Source organism: Halichoerus grypus, chromosome 1 (genome assembly GCF_964656455.1).
Source record: "Halichoerus grypus chromosome 1, mHalGry1.hap1.1, whole genome shotgun sequence".
Taxonomy (NCBI): domain Eukaryota; kingdom Metazoa; phylum Chordata; class Mammalia; order Carnivora; family Phocidae; genus Halichoerus; species Halichoerus grypus.
The window spans coordinates 8,661,797-8,681,565 of NC_135712.1; the positions used below are offsets into that span (position 1 = coordinate 8,661,797).

General features: G+C 41.3%; 2 protein-coding genes across 10 annotated transcripts in view; one reads left to right on the forward strand and one right to left on the reverse strand.

The window, feature by feature from the left end:
* The window catches only part of TTC3 (tetratricopeptide repeat domain 3), a 118,901-nt gene extending 111,223 nt beyond the window's left edge, over nucleotides 1-7,678 (reverse strand). For 5 of the 9 annotated variants that reach the window (XM_078074080.1, XM_078073991.1, XM_078074090.1 and 2 more), the window contains exon 1: nucleotides 7,437-7,643. The gene's annotated coding sequence lies outside the window, so the exon portion shown is untranslated. Of the gene's footprint in view, nucleotides 1-2,886; nucleotides 3,001-7,436 lie in introns of all 9 variants that reach the window. The other 4 variants (XM_078074003.1, XM_078074114.1, XM_078074070.1 and 1 more) reach the window with 4 other exon arrangements.
* A 103-nt stretch (nucleotides 7,679-7,781) lies between these two features.
* Nucleotides 7,782-19,484, forward strand: PIGP (phosphatidylinositol glycan anchor biosynthesis class P). Its single transcript, XM_036106357.2, has 5 exons — nucleotides 7,782-7,951; nucleotides 8,394-8,497; nucleotides 14,490-14,562; nucleotides 15,125-15,243; nucleotides 16,540-19,484. The coding sequence occupies exons 2-5, from the start codon at nucleotides 8,416-8,418 to the stop codon at nucleotides 16,650-16,652; spliced, it is 387 nt and encodes a 128-aa protein (XP_035962250.1). The 5' UTR covers nucleotides 7,782-7,951; nucleotides 8,394-8,415; the 3' UTR covers nucleotides 16,653-19,484.
* Nucleotides 19,485-19,769: the final 285 nt, after the last annotated feature.

Consider the following 19,769-nt stretch of genomic DNA (forward strand, 5'->3'; position numbering starts at 1 on the left):
TACCCAGCATTGTAAATTCTGGTAAAGAAACAAGAAAATGAAAACTTTGAAAGATGAAAAGTAATTGATCTGGAAACAGTTCAATACATATACATTCAATTAAATTTCCAGAAGGAGAAGATAAAAGATAATATTTATTATAAGGCTCAAAATCATCTAGACCTCATGAAAGACAAAATTCAGAATCCAGAAACACGTGTATCCAAAAGAGAATAAATAAAAAGTAATCTCCATCAGACTTAGAAGGGAAATGACATAGCACCAAAGACAGAAAATCCAGTGCAACTAAAAGAAAAAGTATTTTCTTCAAAGTAGTGAAAATAAAACTGGCAGGAGGCTTTGCATGTAGAAGATTTTTACCATGTGGACAGAAAATAATCTATCAACCTAGAACTATATACCCATCGGAACTATCTCTCAAGAACAAGGATAAAATGAAAATAATTATATTTTTTAATTTTTTTATAAGATTTTATTTGTTTGAGAACACGCGCACACACACAGCAAAAGGCAGGGGCAGAGGAAGAGGGAGCAGACTCCCCGCTAAGCATGGAGCCCAATGCGGGGCTTGATCCCAGGATCCTAAGCGCCTTCAGGCACTTAACCAACTGAATCACCCAGGCACCCCTGAAAATAACTTTAGATAAAAACTGAGCTGACTACCAAAAGACTTGAACTAACTTCTAAAAAAAAATCAATTAAAAGACATAAACTGTCTGACTGGATTAAAAGAAAAATCCAGGAATATATTCTTTATAACAGACATCTAGAATTTAAGGACATAAAAAAAGTGACAGTAAAATAAAGGAAAAGGATATTCCAGGTAAATTACCACCAAAAAAAAGGTGGGATAGATTAAATAGATACTAACAAAGAAAGCAAAATTAGGCATAGAGAGGATGAAAGCATAATAGAAAAGGTTCAATCCATGAGGAAAATAATGTTAAACTTTCATATATCTAATCAAAGTCTCAAAATACATTAAAAAAAAAGTTGTTAGAACTACAGAAAGTCAGTTAGAAGGTGGTAGTGGGCAATTGCAACACATCTCTCTCAATTAAGACAGGTGAAACAAAATAATATAGACAGCCTGAACAACACAATTTACAAGCTTGAGCTAACAGATACATAACAATTAGAAAATACATACTTGTCACAAGTACACACTGAAAAGTTATAATTCACGATGTACAAGGCCCTAAGTCTAGGGAAAATATTTTTTAAAAGATAAAATACACACTACATTCTCTGATAACACAATTTAGAAGTGAATAACAGAAAGAAAAAATGTTAATGTAGATACTTTTGAAAATTAAACATATTTCAAAGAAAAATTTAAAACATGTAAGTCAAAGAAGAAATCAAAATGAAAATTTAAAAAGTACTTAGATTTGAAAGTTAATGAAAACACAATAAACTAAACAATGTTAGATAAACTGAAAGTAAATTTTGAACAAGTTTACAGCCTAACATACTTACACTAGGAAATAACAATGGCTGAAAATTAGTAAGTTAAGCGTGCAATTTAAGTTAGAAAAATGACATACGGCTAAGTCCAAAGACAGAATAAGTAAGTAAATTTAAAAAAAAAAAATCAATGAACTAAAACACAAAAATGTAATAGAAAGAATTAGGTCAAAAATTAATCGCTTGCCAAGATTAGTAAAATAGACAAACTTTTGGCAAGGTTAATCAAGAAAAAAAAGAAGCCACATACAAATAATGTTCAAAATGAGGAAGGGAACATTAACTACAGATAAAACAAATTAAAAAGAGAATTAAGAAAATACCATGAACTTGACACCCATCAACTTAAAATTTTTGTTGAAAACAAATTTCTTAAACTTACCAAAATCAATGAAAAGAAAAAGAAAAATCTGAAATGCTATTACTACTCAACTGCTAATCACTACTAAATTATTAACAATTTATAATCCATCTACAAAGAAAACATTAGGTCCAAATGATCATAGAGGTAAATTCCACCAAACTTTTAAGAAACAAATCATTCCAACCCAAACTGCCCAGGGAACAGAAAAAAAAAGAGCTATTCTCTAATTTGTATAAGGCCAGTGTAACCTTAATGCCAAAATCAGACAAGATAGTCAATAAAGAAAAATGATGGGTGATTTCACTCACAAACAGATACAAAAATCCTAAATAAAATATTAGCAAACTCAATCCAGTAGTTCACAAAAATACAATTCACTAAGATCAATTTGGGTTTATCTCAGTGAAGAATACAAAAGAGAATTAAGAATTTTAAAATATATAAATTAAAATTTATTACATTTAACAGATTAAAAAAGAAAAACCACAAAATATTTTTAAGTTTTTCTGTCCCATGCAGAAAAGCATGTGCCAAAATTACAAAGACTTCCCTAACTTAATAAAGAGAATCTACAGAAACTTAAAACAAAGATTTTTAATGGGGAAACATTCCCTTTAAAATCAGGAATGAAACATGTATGCCCACTATAATCACTTCTAAAGAACAACCATAATCACTTCCATTGAACACAGATGTAAAAGTATGCCAGCATATCAAGACCAGAAAAAAGAAATTGAAAGGGAAAATAATTGAAAGAACCAAGTGTCAGTGTTTGCAATGACATAATTATTCACACAGAGAATTACAGAAACTATATTAGAAATAATAAGAGTTTATCAAGTGATGGCTAAAGGTTAATATAAAAAATCCATTAAATTTCTATTTGCTAACAATAAAGTCAGAAAATAGAATCTTAAAAAATAATACCATTTATAAAAGGAACAAAACTACCAGAAACATGAGAATCAATCTTTTAAAAGTGTTAGATCTGTATGGAGAAAATTACAAAACTACATTAAAAGACATTGAAAACCTAAATAAATGGAAATACATACCATGTTCTCAGACAGGAAGGCTCAAAATCTTAAAGATTTCAATTCTCCCTCAAAGTGATTCAATAATTCCAATTAATTCCCAAAGAATTTTTCACGTCACTTGACAAGTTGATTCTTAAAACAAGAACAAAGGTCCAAGAACAGCTGAGACTCAAGACCCCTTGCCCCAAATAACAAGATTTCTGGTAAAGCCATAGGATTAATAATTATGACAGTGTGGTATAACACAGAGATAGTCAAGCAGACAAGTGGCACAGAAAGGGGAGTCAGAAACAAACCCATGCTGGTGAACAGAGGGCCAATTCCATGCATGGTAGGAGGACAGCTGTAGCCACATGGAGGAAAAAAATGAACGTGGATCACTGCCTCACACTGTACACAAAAATCAATACTAGATGAATTATGAATTTAAATGTGAAAGACATCATTTTAAAATTTCTAAAAAGAAACCCAAGAGAATGTCTTTGTAATTCCAAGGCCAGGTAAAGCTTCCAATTAGATTACATTAAAATTAAGAACTTCTGTTCACCAAAACACACCATAAAGAGTAAAAAGACAAGCCATGAACTGGAAGAAGATATTTACAATGCATATAATCAACAAAGGATCAGTGTTACCAGTTTATTAGTTTTAAAAGACAACCCAAGAGAAAAATGGGTAAAAGATATGACCAGGTAATTCACAAAAGGGAAAACAGTTCATAAACATATGAAAAGATGCTCAAACTCATTAACAAAGAAATGCGAATTAAAATCACAAAGACACATCACTTCATACCCATTTGATTGGCAAATATTAAGAAATCTGATGATAATAAGTGTTGGAGTAGCTATAAATCAACTATATCTCTTATACACTGCTTATCAAAGTATATAAAAGTTGACAAAACTGCTGGCCAAAGTACAAGGTGGTACAACCACTTCAGAAAACAATTTGGTAAAGTTGAACATTCACACCCCATAATCCAGCAATTTGACTTCTAGCAAATAGCTTACCACAGTAGTATTCCAACCATTTTTTACTCACAAACCACTAAAAATTGTTTGAAATCATTTTCACACTAAGATGACATCTAAAAGTGTTCAGCCCAAGTTTAAATAATTGCAAATGATGAACTCTTGTGACTTAAAAATAAAACTGACATATCATTGGTTTAAACTGTTATAATTATTATAGCATAGGATTTATCAAAAATAACTACATACACTGATAATTAAACATAAAATGTGAAATTGTATTGCAAATGCAGCTCTTGAGATGGGAAGTACCTGGATTAGAAAAGGCTTTCTCTAACACTATATATATATATATATATATATACTGGATTTTAAATTATCTGTGTTCCATGGAGTTTTTCTGCTTGAGACAATGCCTTAGTAATATTCCACGTGGGCAAGTGGTATGCCTTCCTTATCTAAGGTAGAAGTGCTACTAGGAAAGGTAAGGTAGAAAGCAGAACCAACAGGAGGCCTCTCTCACAGGCCTCAGGCATTACCAATTTTAAGAGTACACATGGAATTTAATGATCTAGAAAGTGATTCATTAATATCACTCCTGCCCAAGTACTCCCTAGAAATATCTTCATTACTCCCCTGGGGGTCACAAACCCCAGCATGAAAATTAGAGAAATTCTTGCAACTGTGTACCAGAAGATATGTACAAGAATCTTTGTAATAGCAAAACCTAGAAACAGCCAAATGTCCATCAAAGAATGCATACACTGTGTTATATTCACCTGTGGAATATTACACAGCAGTGAAAATTAATGACTTACATCTATACTCAGTATCAGTGACTCTTAGAAACAACATTGAGTGAAATAAGCAAGTCTCAGAAAACTGTATCCAGAATTCCTTTTTTTTAAACTCAAAAACAAAGAAACCATACAATACATTGTTGAGGGATATACACATATCTGACAAAATTATTTTTAAAAAGCAAAAAATGACACAGACAATTCAGGATAGTCACTCTGGAGATGAGCACATACAATCTTGGTCATTTTGATTCTTGGATTGAGTGGTGTATTGATTGGTGTTCATTGTATTGTTTTGCTTCACAACCTGCATATATATTACATAGATTTTATTTTTTATTGTTTTATTGTTACATATATTTTGATTATATCAAGTATTACATTAAAGAGGAAAAAAGATTTTTCAAAACCATTCATTGTATTTTAAAAAGTAATTAAATCACCTCAACTGCCACTAAAGAGGTACATAAAACATACCATGGAAATTACTATCTTTACATCAACCATAGGTGCAAAATAAATTTTTACTCGAATTTATCTTATGAAGACCACGTGAGATAAAGACTGAGCCAGTTAGCTGTGAGAGATGAACCCATCTGACACAGAGCAGAAGCCAAGGTGGCTACAAGCAAATTTAGCCATAAGCTAAAGTTACAAGGAAGCTGGTCAGTAAAGAGAAGGCAAAAAAGTAAAGGTCTAGTAACAAAGTATTAGCAAGGATGTGAGGAAATGGGTGTCCTCACTCAATACCAGTGAGAGTGAAAATTAGTACAACCACTTTGAGAGCTTCTATGATATTCAGTTAAGCTGAAGATCCACATATCCTAATATCCAGCAACTCTACTACTAGGTATATTTCCTAGAGAAACTTCCAAATGTGTGCACAAGCAGACAAGTACAAAGATGTTTATTGCAGGATTGTTTTGAGTCAAAAAACCAGAAACAACTTCAAAGTCCATCGATTGGGAAATGGATAAATTATGGTATATTCATACAATTGGATTCTATACCAGCAATTAAAATGAATGAACCAAAGATAACACAATTATCCAATTCATTTGTATATAAATCTCAAAATGTGATACTCATCAAAAAAATGCAAGTTGCAAAAAGACACGTATCATTTAAAACCATTAAGATTTAAAACACATACCACCACACATTGTCTGTGGATTCACTGTGAACCAACTATAAAATATGCAAGGGAATGATATACACAAGTCTGAACACGGTGGCTACCTCTAGGGAAGGAGGGACAGGAATTCGGAGCGCCTCCAACATCTGCAATTTTATTTCTCAAAATAAAAAAGGATCTGAAGTAAATTTGGCAAAATAATTACATTTGTAAATCTGAGTCATGGGTTGGTGAGATTCCCCCTGTGTATTTTATATGTGAAATATTTCAGAAATTAAAAAGGAAAAGGGAAATTAGGCAAAGGTAAGAAAATTGAACAAATGAACAGAAAGACACACCGAAACACAGCCTTTGAGCGCAGAGCATGAACCTTTGAGCAAGAAGCGGCGTAGGAGGTGGATCTTTAATCGGTTTGAAGTTTCCTTCCCTGTGTATCCTTGTAATAAATCCCATTTCCCTTAGGATAAAACGCAAATTTCTTGCAATAAAAAAATGTCCTAACTAGAGCTGTAACTATGAGAAAACTGCTGCCAAGGGAGAAGTAAAATCTGTACGATGTCTACCTTGAGTCCCCTCGCCAGGATGTTGGGCAGAATCAAGAGATAATTTATGTGAACGCCATAAAACACTGTATGAACCGTAGTGGCACGTAGCTGAGCCCAGGCACAGCTAAAACGTATCTGCCCAGTTGGCGTGTATGCGTATTTTGGAAGGATTCTGCAATTGAAGGGCTTTGGGCGTATTCGGCGCTTCTGGAAAAGACACTCCGCAGTGGTACCAGCCAAAATTCACCCACGCCTTGGCTCAATTTTTGGCCCTTGGCTCCCCCCTCATTCTGTCCCCAGAAGAGGCTGGCTCGACAGGCCACACCTGACGTCGTCAACACTACGGAGCAGCTGTCCAGACCAGCCTCCGTCTCTCCCTTCCCACTCGCGTCGGGGGAGGGAGGATGCTCCCGCGAGGAGGGAGGGGGCAGCGCTGGGTTGATTTTCCCACCCCCGGTCCCCTCCTGGGAGGGAAGCCACCCCCGGACTCGACTGCCATTCTCACGAAAACAGGTGGCGCAGACGTAAGGCACACAAAACAGAGAACGGGGCGCGCACGAACATTCACGAACACTCGCGAACGAAGACGCGCACAAGGGAGATCATACACTCGACAAGACCCAGGCGCGGCACGCGCGCAGGGACACGCGAGGACGCACACCGGGGCGGGAGATGATCCAGGATGGGCTCACGACTGCAGAAGGCGCGGCCACGCGAGCGGGGGACGCGCGCCCCCCGGAGAGGGACGGTGACAAAGGGGGGCCGCCCACGCCGTCGCCAAGAACGGGCGCGACACAAAGAAGCCGGGAGTGGAAACACAGGCGCGTGCCCGCACGCCCGGACCGAGGGACCCCTCGCCTCTCAGGGGTGTCACCCTCCAGACGAGAGTGCGCGGGCGGCAGGGGGATGCGCACACAAAGGGGCTACTCCCACCCTCGCACAGATGCCCGGAGGCGCCCGAGGGGGCTGAAGGGGCCCGTTAGATAAAGGTGACACACCCACTGGGGGCAACAAAGGCGGCCACACCCCCAGCGCACCGGCACCCCAACCCACGCAGACACACCGGGGGCACCACAGCGAGCGACGCGGGGCGACGCGCACACACCACACTCACCACACACCCACGGAGGGGGTGTGGAGGGCCCCTCTCCCCGGGCATCTCGGCTGCAGCGCGATAAGGTGACACATCCGGGAGCCCCGCCGCGCGCCAGATGTGCACTCACCGGGGCCCGCCGCCCGCGAGCCTCGGACGCGGGCCGCCGCCGACGCCGCCGCCTCGGGCCCTCCACGTCAGCCAGCGGGCGGGCGGGAGCGGGCGGCGGCGCAGGCGACAAGCGCGTCACGTGGGCAACGCACATGCGCAGTCGTGCAACCCCGCCCGCTTCCGCGGCGGCGAGCAGAGCGATCCGGCAGTTCCCGGCGCTCGCGCGCTCCGGGCCGGCAAGGGTCGCGGTGCGCCTGCGCCTGGGCGGGAGGGGTGGGGGGGCGCCTTAGCGACCCGGCCTTTCCTTTAGTTTTTTCCTTTCTCGCCCCCGCGGAGGCTTTCCGGAAGGGGCTTGCGCGGGGGATCTGGCGCTGAAGTGGCCGAGCTGTCGGGAGGGGCCTGAGTGGGCGCTTCGAGGACCCAAGGTCAAGGGCCTCCCCCACCCCCCAACCCTTGAATAGGAAACAAGCTCCCGCGAGAGGGCAGGGCCCGGTCCCGGGCGCCGTGGCCCAGACCTGGGGGGGCGCGCGTTCCCCGAGCCCGGCCCTGCCAAGCCCTTTCCGCAGGGAGGCGAATCCTGCAGGGTAGGAGCGGCGTCCGTACTTGCCCTGCTCTCCCCTCCCCTCCGCTGCAGGGTGCGCGCGCTTTGGCGTGTGCGCTTGTGTGCGCGCGCACGCGAGGTCTGGGGCGCGTGCGCGCGTGCAAGCGGTGTGTGTTGGAGGTGTGTGCGCAGGGGGGCGGTGTGCCTTGGTTTAGGCTAGGAAAAAAACTGCAAAGGCTGTGCCCATAGCAAAGCGATGAGGCTACAACAGACCAGTGATGAAGGGGAGTAAATCACTGACGATGAATTGTGTTTCTTTCCCACAGATTGTCTAAAGCCACAGGGAAAATGGTGGAAAATTCACCGTCGCCATTGCCAGAAAGAGCGATTTATGGCTTTGTTCTTTTCTTAAGCTCCCAGTTTGGCTTCAGTAAGTACTTTCCTGATGGATGGCCAGGGCCTCTTTTCTGGTGTTCAAGGACAAGGATATTACTGCATTTGTTCTTAGAATGTGCACATATGAGCTGTGATTGTTTCTACTTATGCCTCTTTTTAGGAAAACCTGAAGGGAACTTGTGTTTGGTATTTCATATGCCCGACACTAGTGTAAATAATCTCAACAAATACTTATACAGCACCAGACAGGATTGCAAAGTGAATAAAACCTGGTCCCTGTGGTCATAGTCTTCTGTACAAGACAGACAAGGGAATCTACAATTAACTGTGAAAAGAGCCATGAGAACCCAGTAGAGAAACATGAAATCAGACTGGGAAACAGGGTTAGCTTTCTCCCTGATAATAAGAAGGAAGGCAATAAGAAGGAAGTTGTGGGAAGGTTTTGAATGAAAGGTTTAGAGTGAGTAAGTTGGTGCAGGTGCAGCCGGTAGGAGCCAGGAAGCCAAGAGAATTAGGCTGGAGAAGTCATGTGCACTTTAGAGTCTTAGATCTGGCTTAGTTCCCGGAAGATCCTGTTTTCCAGATAAGGAAACCGATGCTCACTGAGACACTACTGTGCCCAGGGTCACACAGCAGGCCCCCCATCTCTCCTCTAAAGGATGTTGGAATTATAAGGAATACAACAGGGAGAAAATTGGGTGCCCCCATCCAACTTTTCGGAATTTTGTGGAAACCAGCGAAGTGAGGGAGTGGTGGTTTCTCTGAACCCTGACTGCATTGGTACAGCCAACCATGCTGTTGGCGAGGGTTGTGTATGGAGTAAAGAGGTTGTGACTTGAGTTCAAATCCTGACTCCTCCAGGGACTAGCTCTGTCACCTGGCACCATTTGCCCACGCTCTTGAACCTTCAGGTTCTTCATCTGTAAAGGGGTGGTGATAATGTTTATTGAATGCTTATTATGTGCAAGACAGTCCTGTGAGGTAGGTATTATTATTACTGTCCTCATTTTACAGATGACGATCCTCAGGCATGGGGTTTTAGGAATGTGCCCAGGGTCACCCAGCCAGAAACTGATAGAGCTGGAATTTGAACCCAGACACTGGGTTGACTTCACTGTGCTGCCCTTTAGAGCTGTTGTGAGGATTAATTGCTTGATTCATGCAAAGTGCTTAAAACAATACAAAAGATTGATAAGTACTCAATAAATGTTGGCTGCTACTTCAGTGTTACCATTGTTTAAATCCCTGTTCTGTAGAGTATTTGAAAGATTAGAAACTATACGAATAAATAAAGGCAATGACTTTAAGACTTAAATCCAGTAACATCCACTGTTTTTAACCTTTTGAGGAACCACCATACTGTTTTCCAGAGTGGCTGCACCAGTTTGCATTCCCACCAACAGTGCAAGAGGGCTCCCCTTTCTCCATGTCCTCGCCAACACCTGTTGTATCTTGTGTTGTTAATTTTAGCCATTCTGACAGGTGGGAGGTGGTATCTCATTATAGTTTTGGTTTGCATTTCCCCGATGATGAGTGATGTTGAGCATCTTTTCGCATGTCTATTGGCCATCTGTAGTCTTCTTTGGAAAAATGTCTTCTGCCCATTTTTTAAATTGGGTTATTTGTTGTTCGGGTGTTGAGTTGTATCAGTTCTTTTTATGTTTTCAGTACTAACCCTTTACCAGATATGTCATTTGCAAATGTCTTCTCCCATTCAGTAGGTTGCCTTTTAGTTTTTGTTGTTTTTTTTTAAGATTTTATTTATTTGACAGAGACATAGCGAGAGCAGGAACACAAGCAGGGGGAATGGGAGAGGGAGAAGCAGGCTTCCCGCTGAGCAGGGAGCCCGATGCGGGGCTCGATCCCAGGACCCCGGGATCATGACCTGAGCCGAAGGCAGACGCTTAACGACTGAGCCACCCAGGCGCCCCTGCCTTTTAGTTTTGTTGATTGTTTCCTTCACTGTGCAGAAGCTTTTTATTTTGGTGATGTCCAATACTTTATTTCTGCTTTTGTTTCTTTGGCCTCCGGAGACATATCTAGTAAGAAGTAGTTATGGCCCAAAACCAAAAGTTAATGCTACAAATTTTTGAGTGCTTACCACACGCCAGGCACTGTTACAGGCAAAGGAGGAGCAAAATATTCAAAAATTTCCTGCTCTCAGAGGGATTTCATTCTAGCAGGAGGAGATAGCCAATGAACAAATTAAATAAGTAATACATATATGATAACATGTACCATGGGGAAAAATTAAGAAAGGAGGATAAGGAACGGGAGGAGGTTGCTGTTTTAAAGACAGCAGTCTGGAAGTGCCTCACTGAGAGATGAGATTTAACCACAGACATGAAAAGTGCAAGTTAGCCATGGAGCAATCTGGGGAAAGGGCCTGCCAGACAGAGAATGGACAGTACAGAAGCCTTTAGAAGAGCATGCCTGTGGATCCAAGGAACAGGTGGAGGTCAGTAAGGTTGAAGTCTGAGAAGGTGAGGCAAGAAGTAATAGGATAGAGGTCAGAGACCATATCCGGCAGTTATGATAAAACTAGGTGGTGGGTGCAAGAGGGTTACAGGATTCTCTCTACGTTTAAATATTTACTGAATTAAAAACAAGGCAGTTTTCTTAGTCTGCTCAGGCCTCTGTAACAAAATGCCGTAGACTGGGAGGCTTAAACAATAGACATTTCTCATGGTTCTGGAAGCTGGGAAGTGTAAGATCAGGGTGCCAGCATGGTTGGGTTCTTGGTGAAGACCTTCCTGGTTTGCAGACAACCACCTTCTTGCTGTGTCCTTACATAGTAGAGAGAGAGTAAAAGGAAGCTCTGGTCTCTGACTTTCCTTATACGGGCACTAATCCCATCATGCGGCCCCACCCTCATGACCTTCTCCAAACCTAACTACCTCCCAAAGGCCCTACCTCCAAATACCACCACACCGGGGATTCGAGCTTCAACATATGAATTTGGGGGACATGCAAACATTCGGTCCATAACAATAATTATGGATTTTGATGAAAGCTTTGAAGGAAATAGAGGGAAGTGATAGGGAGTAAGGAGAGTGTGGTGGGTGGGACACAGTTGGAGTATCAAGTGATGGGGAATGCCTCATTTAAGAAGGTGATATTTGAGCTAAGACGTGATGGAAGAGAAGGAGTCATCCATTGAAAGAGTCAAAGGAAGAACATTCTGGGCAGACAGCACTGTAAGTGCAGTGGCCCTGAGACACTGGAGCTAGAGCATAGTGCACCAGGACTAGAAGTTGGAGAGGTGGGCAGAACATTTAAGTCCTTGCAAGCCCTGGTAAGGAGTTTGGATTTTATTCTAAAGGTATTTAATTTATTCTAAGGGTTTGGGCAAGTCAAGTGATCTGGTCAAATTTGTATTTTTGGAAGATCACTCATTGCTGTGTGGAAAAGGACTGCTCAGGTATTCTGTCCTCAGGCTTGAAAAAAAAATTTTTTTGACAGAGCAGGGGAGGCGCAGAGGGAGAGAATCTCCAGCAGGCTCCACACCCAGCGAGGAGCCAATCCCACCACCCTGAGATCATGATCTGAGCCTAAATCAAGAGTCAGATGCTTAACCCGCTGAGCCCCACAGGCGCCCCAAGGCTTGAAATTTCTAGACACCCTCTCTAAAAACCTGGGAGTTGTTCTTCACTTAACAGTCTTTCTCCTCCTAACTCATTCCTCCGCTCCTGCCGCTGAATCTGGCGGGCTTCTTACTGCCTCTGCCAGAGATGCGTCCTGCACACAACCATCCCAGCTCTCTTTGGATCACGGCAGGGAACACCATTTTCTCCTATTTACTTCCTTCCTCCTTCGTAGGCCCCAACCGTATATCTTTCTAATCTGGCTAATCCCCTGACTCCTCTGCTTAAGACCTCTGGTTGGGGTAGGAATGGTTATTTCTCTTTGTAGTTTGCTGTGTCTTTAAAGTTAAAAACAAACGAAATACCCAGTTCTCCCCATTGCCTGGAGCATAAAGTCCAAGTTCCTTGTACAACATACTTCATGATCTGGGACCTGTTTGCATTTCCAGCTTTATTTCTCAGCACTCACAGCCTCACGCTTTATGCCCCATTCACTCTAAACGGCTTAAAGTTACCCCCAGATACATCACATCCCTCCTCACTTGTGTGTTTTTACTAATGCTCTTGCTGCTGCCTGAAACCATAGTATGAGCACACTGTCTGGGTTCACATTCCAGCCCAGTAACTTTTAGTGTAAGATCCCAAGCAAGTTACTTAAATTCCCTATGCCTTGATTTTTTCAAATCTGTGGATCAGGGATAATAATAGCATGCATCCCAAAGGGTTTGGAAAGGGTCGAATAAGCTAATGCATGGGAAGTTCCTGCCACTACATTTGACTCATTTCTGTCTCGTACACTAGTTTGTGAGAATAGGGTCTGTGTCTTTTATTTCTGTATAGCCTTGACTTTTACATAGTGCCTGGCATATAGTAGATGTTCAATAAATGCTCATTCATTGAATTAATTAGTCAATCACTTCCATTTATGAATTTATATTATGTTTTCCCGCTCTTTGTATTTCATTCATCTTAAAAACTATCACAAGCTGCAAGCCTGTCCCATGCCACCTTTTCTCTCTACCATCTAGTCACACCAGATCCCTTACCAGATCCCTCGCGCTCTCTCTGTGGATCATGGCAGCAAACACCATTTTCTCATATTTCCTTCCTTCCTTATCTGCAGGCCCCAGACATATACATTTTTAATCTGGCTAGTCCCCTACTGATTATTTAGGTCCCAGTTTAGTCACTTCCTCCAGGAAATCTTTCCTGACCATTAACATCACCTCTCTCAGCACTAGAGTGGGCTAAGATCCTTCTTGTGTGCTCCTGTATCACCTTTTATTACACATTCGCACTTATCACAGTGTAATGAAAATATCAGTTTATTCTATTCCCCTCCCCTAGATTTCAAGCTTGGGAAGGAGAGACCATGTCTTTTGGGTTCGCCACTGTTTCTCATGCTCCTGATGTAGAATATGAATCCTTCAACATCATTGATACAGATAGTTTGAAATTTGTCTATGCCCCTTACCTTGGGCAGAGGATGTAACATTTCAAAGATTTCATTTACTACTCTGTAAAAACGGCATACATATCATAGGATTGTTTTAAGGATTAAATTAAATAACACATGTGAAATGCTTTGAAGTGTGCTTAGCCCACAGTGAGTGCTTGGAGGTTAGCTGTTGTTTTTACAAATTAACAATAAAGGGTTCCACAAAGACTGGGCTTGAGGGAAATAAGATTGTATTCTGGGAGATGAGGCAGAAGCCCGTCATGAGGTGGATCAGAACAAGGGTAGATAAATTCACCTTTAAGCAACCAGTGTCTATATTCATTTCAACCCTGTGGGAATGAAGTGTTGAATAGCTACTATATATAAAGCAAATTGCTAGGTGCTGTAAGGATCCCAACAATTGCTAAGATGTGATTTCTCCCCTTAAATTGCTTAAAATACAGTATGAGAGTTAAGACGTGTTTTAGAAAAAAGACTAACGGGGGAAACAGAGTTGTTTAATGGGCATAGAGTTTTAGATTTGCGAGATGGTAAAGTTCTAGAGATCATTTCACGGCAATGCAAATAGACTACTTTAAGTGTCATAAATATTATAAGAATGATAGAAATAAGGAGCTAGGAGACTGAAAGGAAAGAAAACTCAATTCTGAGGTGATCAGGGAATCTTCAAAGAGCTTTTTGGTTTTTGTTTGTTGTTGTTTAAATATTTATTTTAGAGAGGGAGCGAGAGAGCGCGCATGAGCAGGAGGGTCAGAGGGAGAGGGATAGGGAAAAAGAGAATCTTAAGTAAACTCTGTGGTGAGCACAGAACCTGATAGGGGCTCCATCCCACAACCCTGAGATCATGACCTGAGCCTAAATCAAGAATTGGACGCTTAACTGACTGAGCCACCAGGCGTACCAGGTGTTTTATCTGAACCTTGATAAACTAGATGCATGCCTAAATGACTTCTCTTTTTTCTTGTTTTTGTTCCTCTCTGCAGTCCTGTATCTCGTGTGGGCATTTATTCCTGAATCTTGGCTAAACTCCTTAGGATTAACCTATTGGCCTCAAAAGTAAGTTTAATGTTTTTCTTAAATAAAAATGTATTAATACTGTTTTTAAGGATCATAGTTTTTCCTTAAGACTACCCAAATTGTAAATATTTATCCTTTTAAGATCCATAAATAGCCATAATGAAATTTAAAGCTTTTCAGAGGTCATTATTAATACACCTCTAATTCAGGATGGCGGGATGAACACACATCATTGTCTCTATTTCCTCCTAACATCTTGCTAAGATAACACTATACAAGAAAAATGTTTAAGGTGTAAACCCACAGGAACAAATAATGGGATAGCAGATAAGAAGTATCAAAAGAATTCAAGGAAATGGATTGCAGACAGGTGAGAGGTAACTGACTTAGTTTCCACTTTTTCCATGGTGCTACGGTAGGGAACGATGCAGGATTGCAGCTTTTCATTACAGGCCTTGTAGAACGATTTGACTGTCTTTTATATACATGTATTATTTTAATAAAAAAATCAGATTTAAAAAGCATGTTAACTCGGTGATGGACTCTTGAGAATGATGACTTTATAGCAGTTTAATATTTTCTTTAATATTTTCTTCTACAGATACTGGGCAGTTGCATTGCCCGTCTACTTCCTCATTACTGTAGTAATTGGTTATGTACTCTTATTTGGAATAAACATGATGAGTACCTCTCCACTCAACTCCATTCATACAATCACAGGTAAATGTATATCAAAGGGAAGTGCTGGGGGAGGGAAGAGCAAGGTATTAGCTGTTTTATCAAGAAAAGCAACTAAGAATAGGCTGTAGTAGGTGACACATGTCAGCACAAGAAAAAGAACCTAGGAGAAATAAATACAAAGTTATACCAGAGGATATGTTTATGTGGCAGAAATAAATTCTGATGAATATGCTATTTATAGCACCAGTCATCAGGTATATTTTCCCATAAAGACCACAAGTATATAATATGTTCCTTAGCAACTGTGCCTGAGAAAAACATATTTTATCCTAAACGGGCAGTGTTGATCAAACAATGGCAAATAGGTCCATGCAGACCCTGTTCAGTAGAGGGATTTGAGAGTGTGCATGCTCTTCAGGATCCTTGTATACACCTGACCCCAATTATGTAGATAAAAGAGCCACGGCATGTTTTTGTAGTTTTTTTTTTTTAATTCCCCTAAGTCTAAAAATTAAAATAAATTCCTGACCTTGCTTAGATTCTAGGAGGTGAAGGGGTTTTTTAAGTTGCTTGGTATGATTTTTAACTTTTGAAAGCCTTTTTTCATGAGCTTATACAGTGTATTTTGAAAACCAGTTCTAGTATTTTTATATTTCTTTCTGATAAGCTACTGTATTCCCTGTCTTCTTGCCTAAAATTACAGCAGATAGATAATTTGTGCAATGAGGGGACATTGTTAAGTTTGCATGAATGATTGTACCAAATGATTTGATAGTTTGGGGTGTCGGATTAAATATATTTTCTAAGCCTTCATATAATTCTGTCCCTACGAGAAATGTGCAGATGGGACTTTAATCATCATTGTACAGTTGAATGAATGAAATATTTCTTATCCTAGAGATGCAGAAAATACCTTCCTGATTTTTATTCTAATTGGGACATTTCTTCTAAAGAGAGAATTTAAGTAGTCTTTTAATTTAAGAAGTCTTTTAATTATGTTAAACACGGTATTTGTCATTATGCCAATATTAGCCTAGTAAACTATGCAGTGGATCTCCGTAAACCACAGAAATGGTAAAAGAGGGGCTCCTGGGTGGCTCAGTTGGTTAAGTGTCTGCCTTCAGCTCCGGTCATGATCCCAGGGTACTGGGATCGAGCCCCCGCATCAGGCTCCCTGCTCCGCGGGAAGCCTGCTTCTCCTTCTCTCACTCCCCCTGCTTGTGTTCCCTCTCTCACTGTGTCTCTCTCTGTCAAATAAATAAATAAAATCTTTAAAAAAAGAAATGGTAGAAGAAATTGCTTGGGTAAACAGAGCTTTTTGTCCTCTTCTTACAGATAACTATGCTAAAAATCAACAGCAGAAGAAATACCAAGAAGAGGCCATCCCAGCATTAAGAGATATTCCTATTAGTGAAGTAAACCAAATGTTCTTCCTGGCAACTAAATAACTTTATGCCAAAAACTAAATTGTATGTAGACTAACACTGAGCATTTACTATAATTTTTTATATAATAATTTTGACCATAATTATTTTGACTCTCTCGTACCCAATATTGAAATGTAAACAAAGTAAGTTGATGCTTTTAGATTAAGTTATATTAATATTATAAAAGTTCTTGAGTATTAGTTATTAACAGAATAAATAAAATACTGCATTACCATATAGCAGACTTGTTAAAAAAAATAAGTATCAGTAAAAACAAGAAGTCCCTCCAGAGAAGCATTCATGTTATGATTTTTAAATGGCAATTATGTCCTTCCTGCTGTTTTTTTCTTAGAGGCCCAGAATTCAAACTCTTAGATTTGGGAGAGGGGTACATTGAATTTGTGTGTTCTTCCATCATATTTGTGTCTAAGAAAGAAACATTTGTTGAGTACTTACTACATACCAGGTATTTTTCTAGATATAGCAATGATAAGATTCTTTCTGAAAGAGCCTACATTTCAGAAGCAGATTGAGATAGACTAAGCAAATAAGCAAATATTATTTGATGAGTGCTATGCAGAGAATTAAGATAGTATAATGTTCTAGAAAGTAAAGGGGTGACTACTTTAGCTTGGGTGGTCCGGGAAGGCTGTTCAGAGAGAGGCAGTTGAGGTGGAAATGTGATTAGCAAAAGCCAGGAGCCCATCAGAAGGATTGGGAATGTGGGAGAGCTTGCAGGTAAGAAGCAGCGGGGGGCAGAGACCTCCAGGTGGGAAGGAGCTCAGTGTGGACAGAAGGCCAGCAGGGGGCCTCGAGCACACTGCCCCAGGGAGTGTGGTCTCAGGGGAGCCTGGAGAGGCCCAGCACCACTGCACTGCTGCAGGGGGCTTTGTAGGCCAGCTTGGGAAGTCTGGAATTAAGTGTCAGTGTGATGAGTTGGAGGCCCTTTAGATTCTGAGCTGGAGGGAGGCTTTGAGGAAAGGCATGACCTGGCCCAGTGCATGTCTTGAAAAAGTTGCTCAGGCTGGTGGATAGAGGATGGATTCAGGAGGGAGGGTTGGGGGTGGGGCAGGAGTATGGATGTGAGGGGGCCGCTCTAAGTGGTGGCAGTGGTGCTGGGGATGAGCGGGTCGCTCTGCAGCCTTTGTCAGAGACACAGCTGACGGACAGGGTGTGTGGATCTGGTTGTGCGGAGTGGGCGGCTGCTGAAAGAAGTGATCGCGGGGCATTCCTGGGGTCTCTGGATCGATGAGCTGAGTAGATGGTTATGCTTTTTACTGAACCAGACAGTATTTGGGGAAGTTGAGGGGGTTGGAGGATTCAGTATATGAATTCGTTTGAGTGACTCCTCCTTGTTAATACCTAGTTGTGTCCACGTGAGATTGAGAAGCTTGGATAGAAATAAGTTTTAAAAACCATATGGGGCGCCTGGATGGCTCAGTCGTTAAGCGTCTGCCTTCGGCTCAGGTCATGATCCCGGGGTCCTGGGATGGAGCCCCGCATCGGGCTGCCTGCTCAGCGGGAAGCCTGCTTCTCCCTCTCTGTCTGCCTGCAGCTTCCCCTGCCTGTGCTCTCTCTCTCTGTCAAATAAATAAATAAAAAATCTTTAAAAACAAAAAACAAAACAAAAACAGACCATATGTAACTTAGCAAGAGCGTACTGACAGTCGGCCAGTGGGACCCAATCCCAACTCCTCAGGCATCCGAGGCCTTCTAACTTTTGACACCCGAAGTCTCTGTACAGGATGGAGCCACACATTTTTGTGCAAATTTAACTATACCTCCTGTAAAAAGAAGAAAAAGAAACTATTAATTTTAAATAGTTGAGAAAACCAGGGCTTCCATTTTTCATAACCGTATCCCTGCCTTGTAAGCATAAGACAGGTGACATGAATCTGCTATTTCTAGTCTGTCGTTTGTCCCAGCTCCTGTATTTCTAGGGTAAGAGCATGTCCCCACACTTCAGCTTGAGAGGACCAGTTGGCTCCATCCAGGGTAGAACGGTAAATAAACAAAAAATATCTGTTTATACAGTGGAAAACTGGGGCACCTGGGTGGCTCAGTCGTTAAGCGTCTGCCTTCGGCTCAGGTAATGAACCCAGGGTCCTGGGATCGAGCCCCGCATCGGGCTCCCTGCTCCGCGGGAAGCCTGCTTCTCCCTCTCCCACTCCCCCTGCTTGTGTTCCCTCTCGCTGTGTCTCTCTCTGTCAAATAAGTAAATAAAATCTTTAAAAAATAAATATATGGTGGAAAACCACACAGCCATGCAAACAAGAACAAATCACTGCTCTACCTAACTACATGAATGAATATCACACACACGTTGGGGAAAAAAACAGACATAAAAGAATATATAGTGTATAATTCCATTTATATGAAACTCAAAATCAGGAAAAACGAACCTTTGGTGATAACTATACAATAGGAGTATTAACCAGGAGAGGCATGAGGGAACCTGTTGGGAGGTTAAAAATGCCCTGCATCTTGATCTGGGTTATAGTTACTTGGCTATAACAGAAGCATACTGTTAATATCATTTAACTTGTGCTTTTTAAAATTGAATCATAGTTGACATAACATACTATCTTAATTTCAGGTGTACAAGGTAGCCGTTTGATATTTTTATACATTACAAAATGCTCACCACAATGGGACTAGTTACCATCTGTCACCATATAAAGTGATTACAGTGTTATTGCCTATATTCCCTATGCTGGACATTACATCCCTGTGGCTTATTTTATAAGAAGTTTGTACCTCCTAATCCCCTTTAGATGTTCCACACATCCCCCCCACCCAAGATCTGTTCCCTTGACGTAACATCAATAAAAAGGTAAAGATGCCTATGCCCCATCCCTAGAAATTTTAATTCATTGGTCTGGAGTGGGGCCCAAGGAGGGGTAGCTTTTAATGACTCCTGGACACTGAACAACTTGCAGCCAGGACTGAGAACTGCCTGCTTTAATCCATTGGCTTTAACAACCTGTGGTCAACCCGGAGCGGCAGTTTCTTTGGAAGAATGGGTCCTTATCAGAGTAGTCCTTTCACCTTTGTGAGACTCCTTCCCAGATCAGCATCATCCCTTTGTATTCCCCTCAGGCCAATGAGAGGCCTAAGAAGATTTTGAAATGGGTCAGA

What these genes read in the sequence shown, in the direction of transcription:
- PIGP (XM_036106357.2), top strand. Translation starts at nt 8,416, where the DNA reads ATGGTGGAAAATTCACCGTCGCCATTGCCAGAAAGAGCGATTTATGGC. An exon ending in TTAACCTATTGGCCTCAAAA is followed by an intron (nt 14,563 to 15,124) that starts GTAAGTTTAATG and finishes TTTCTTCTACAG; the next exon opens with ATACTGGGCAGTTGCATTGC. An exon ending in CTCCATTCATACAATCACAG is followed by an intron (nt 15,244 to 16,539) that starts GTAAATGTATAT and finishes CTCTTCTTACAG; the next exon opens with ATAACTATGCTAAAAATCAA.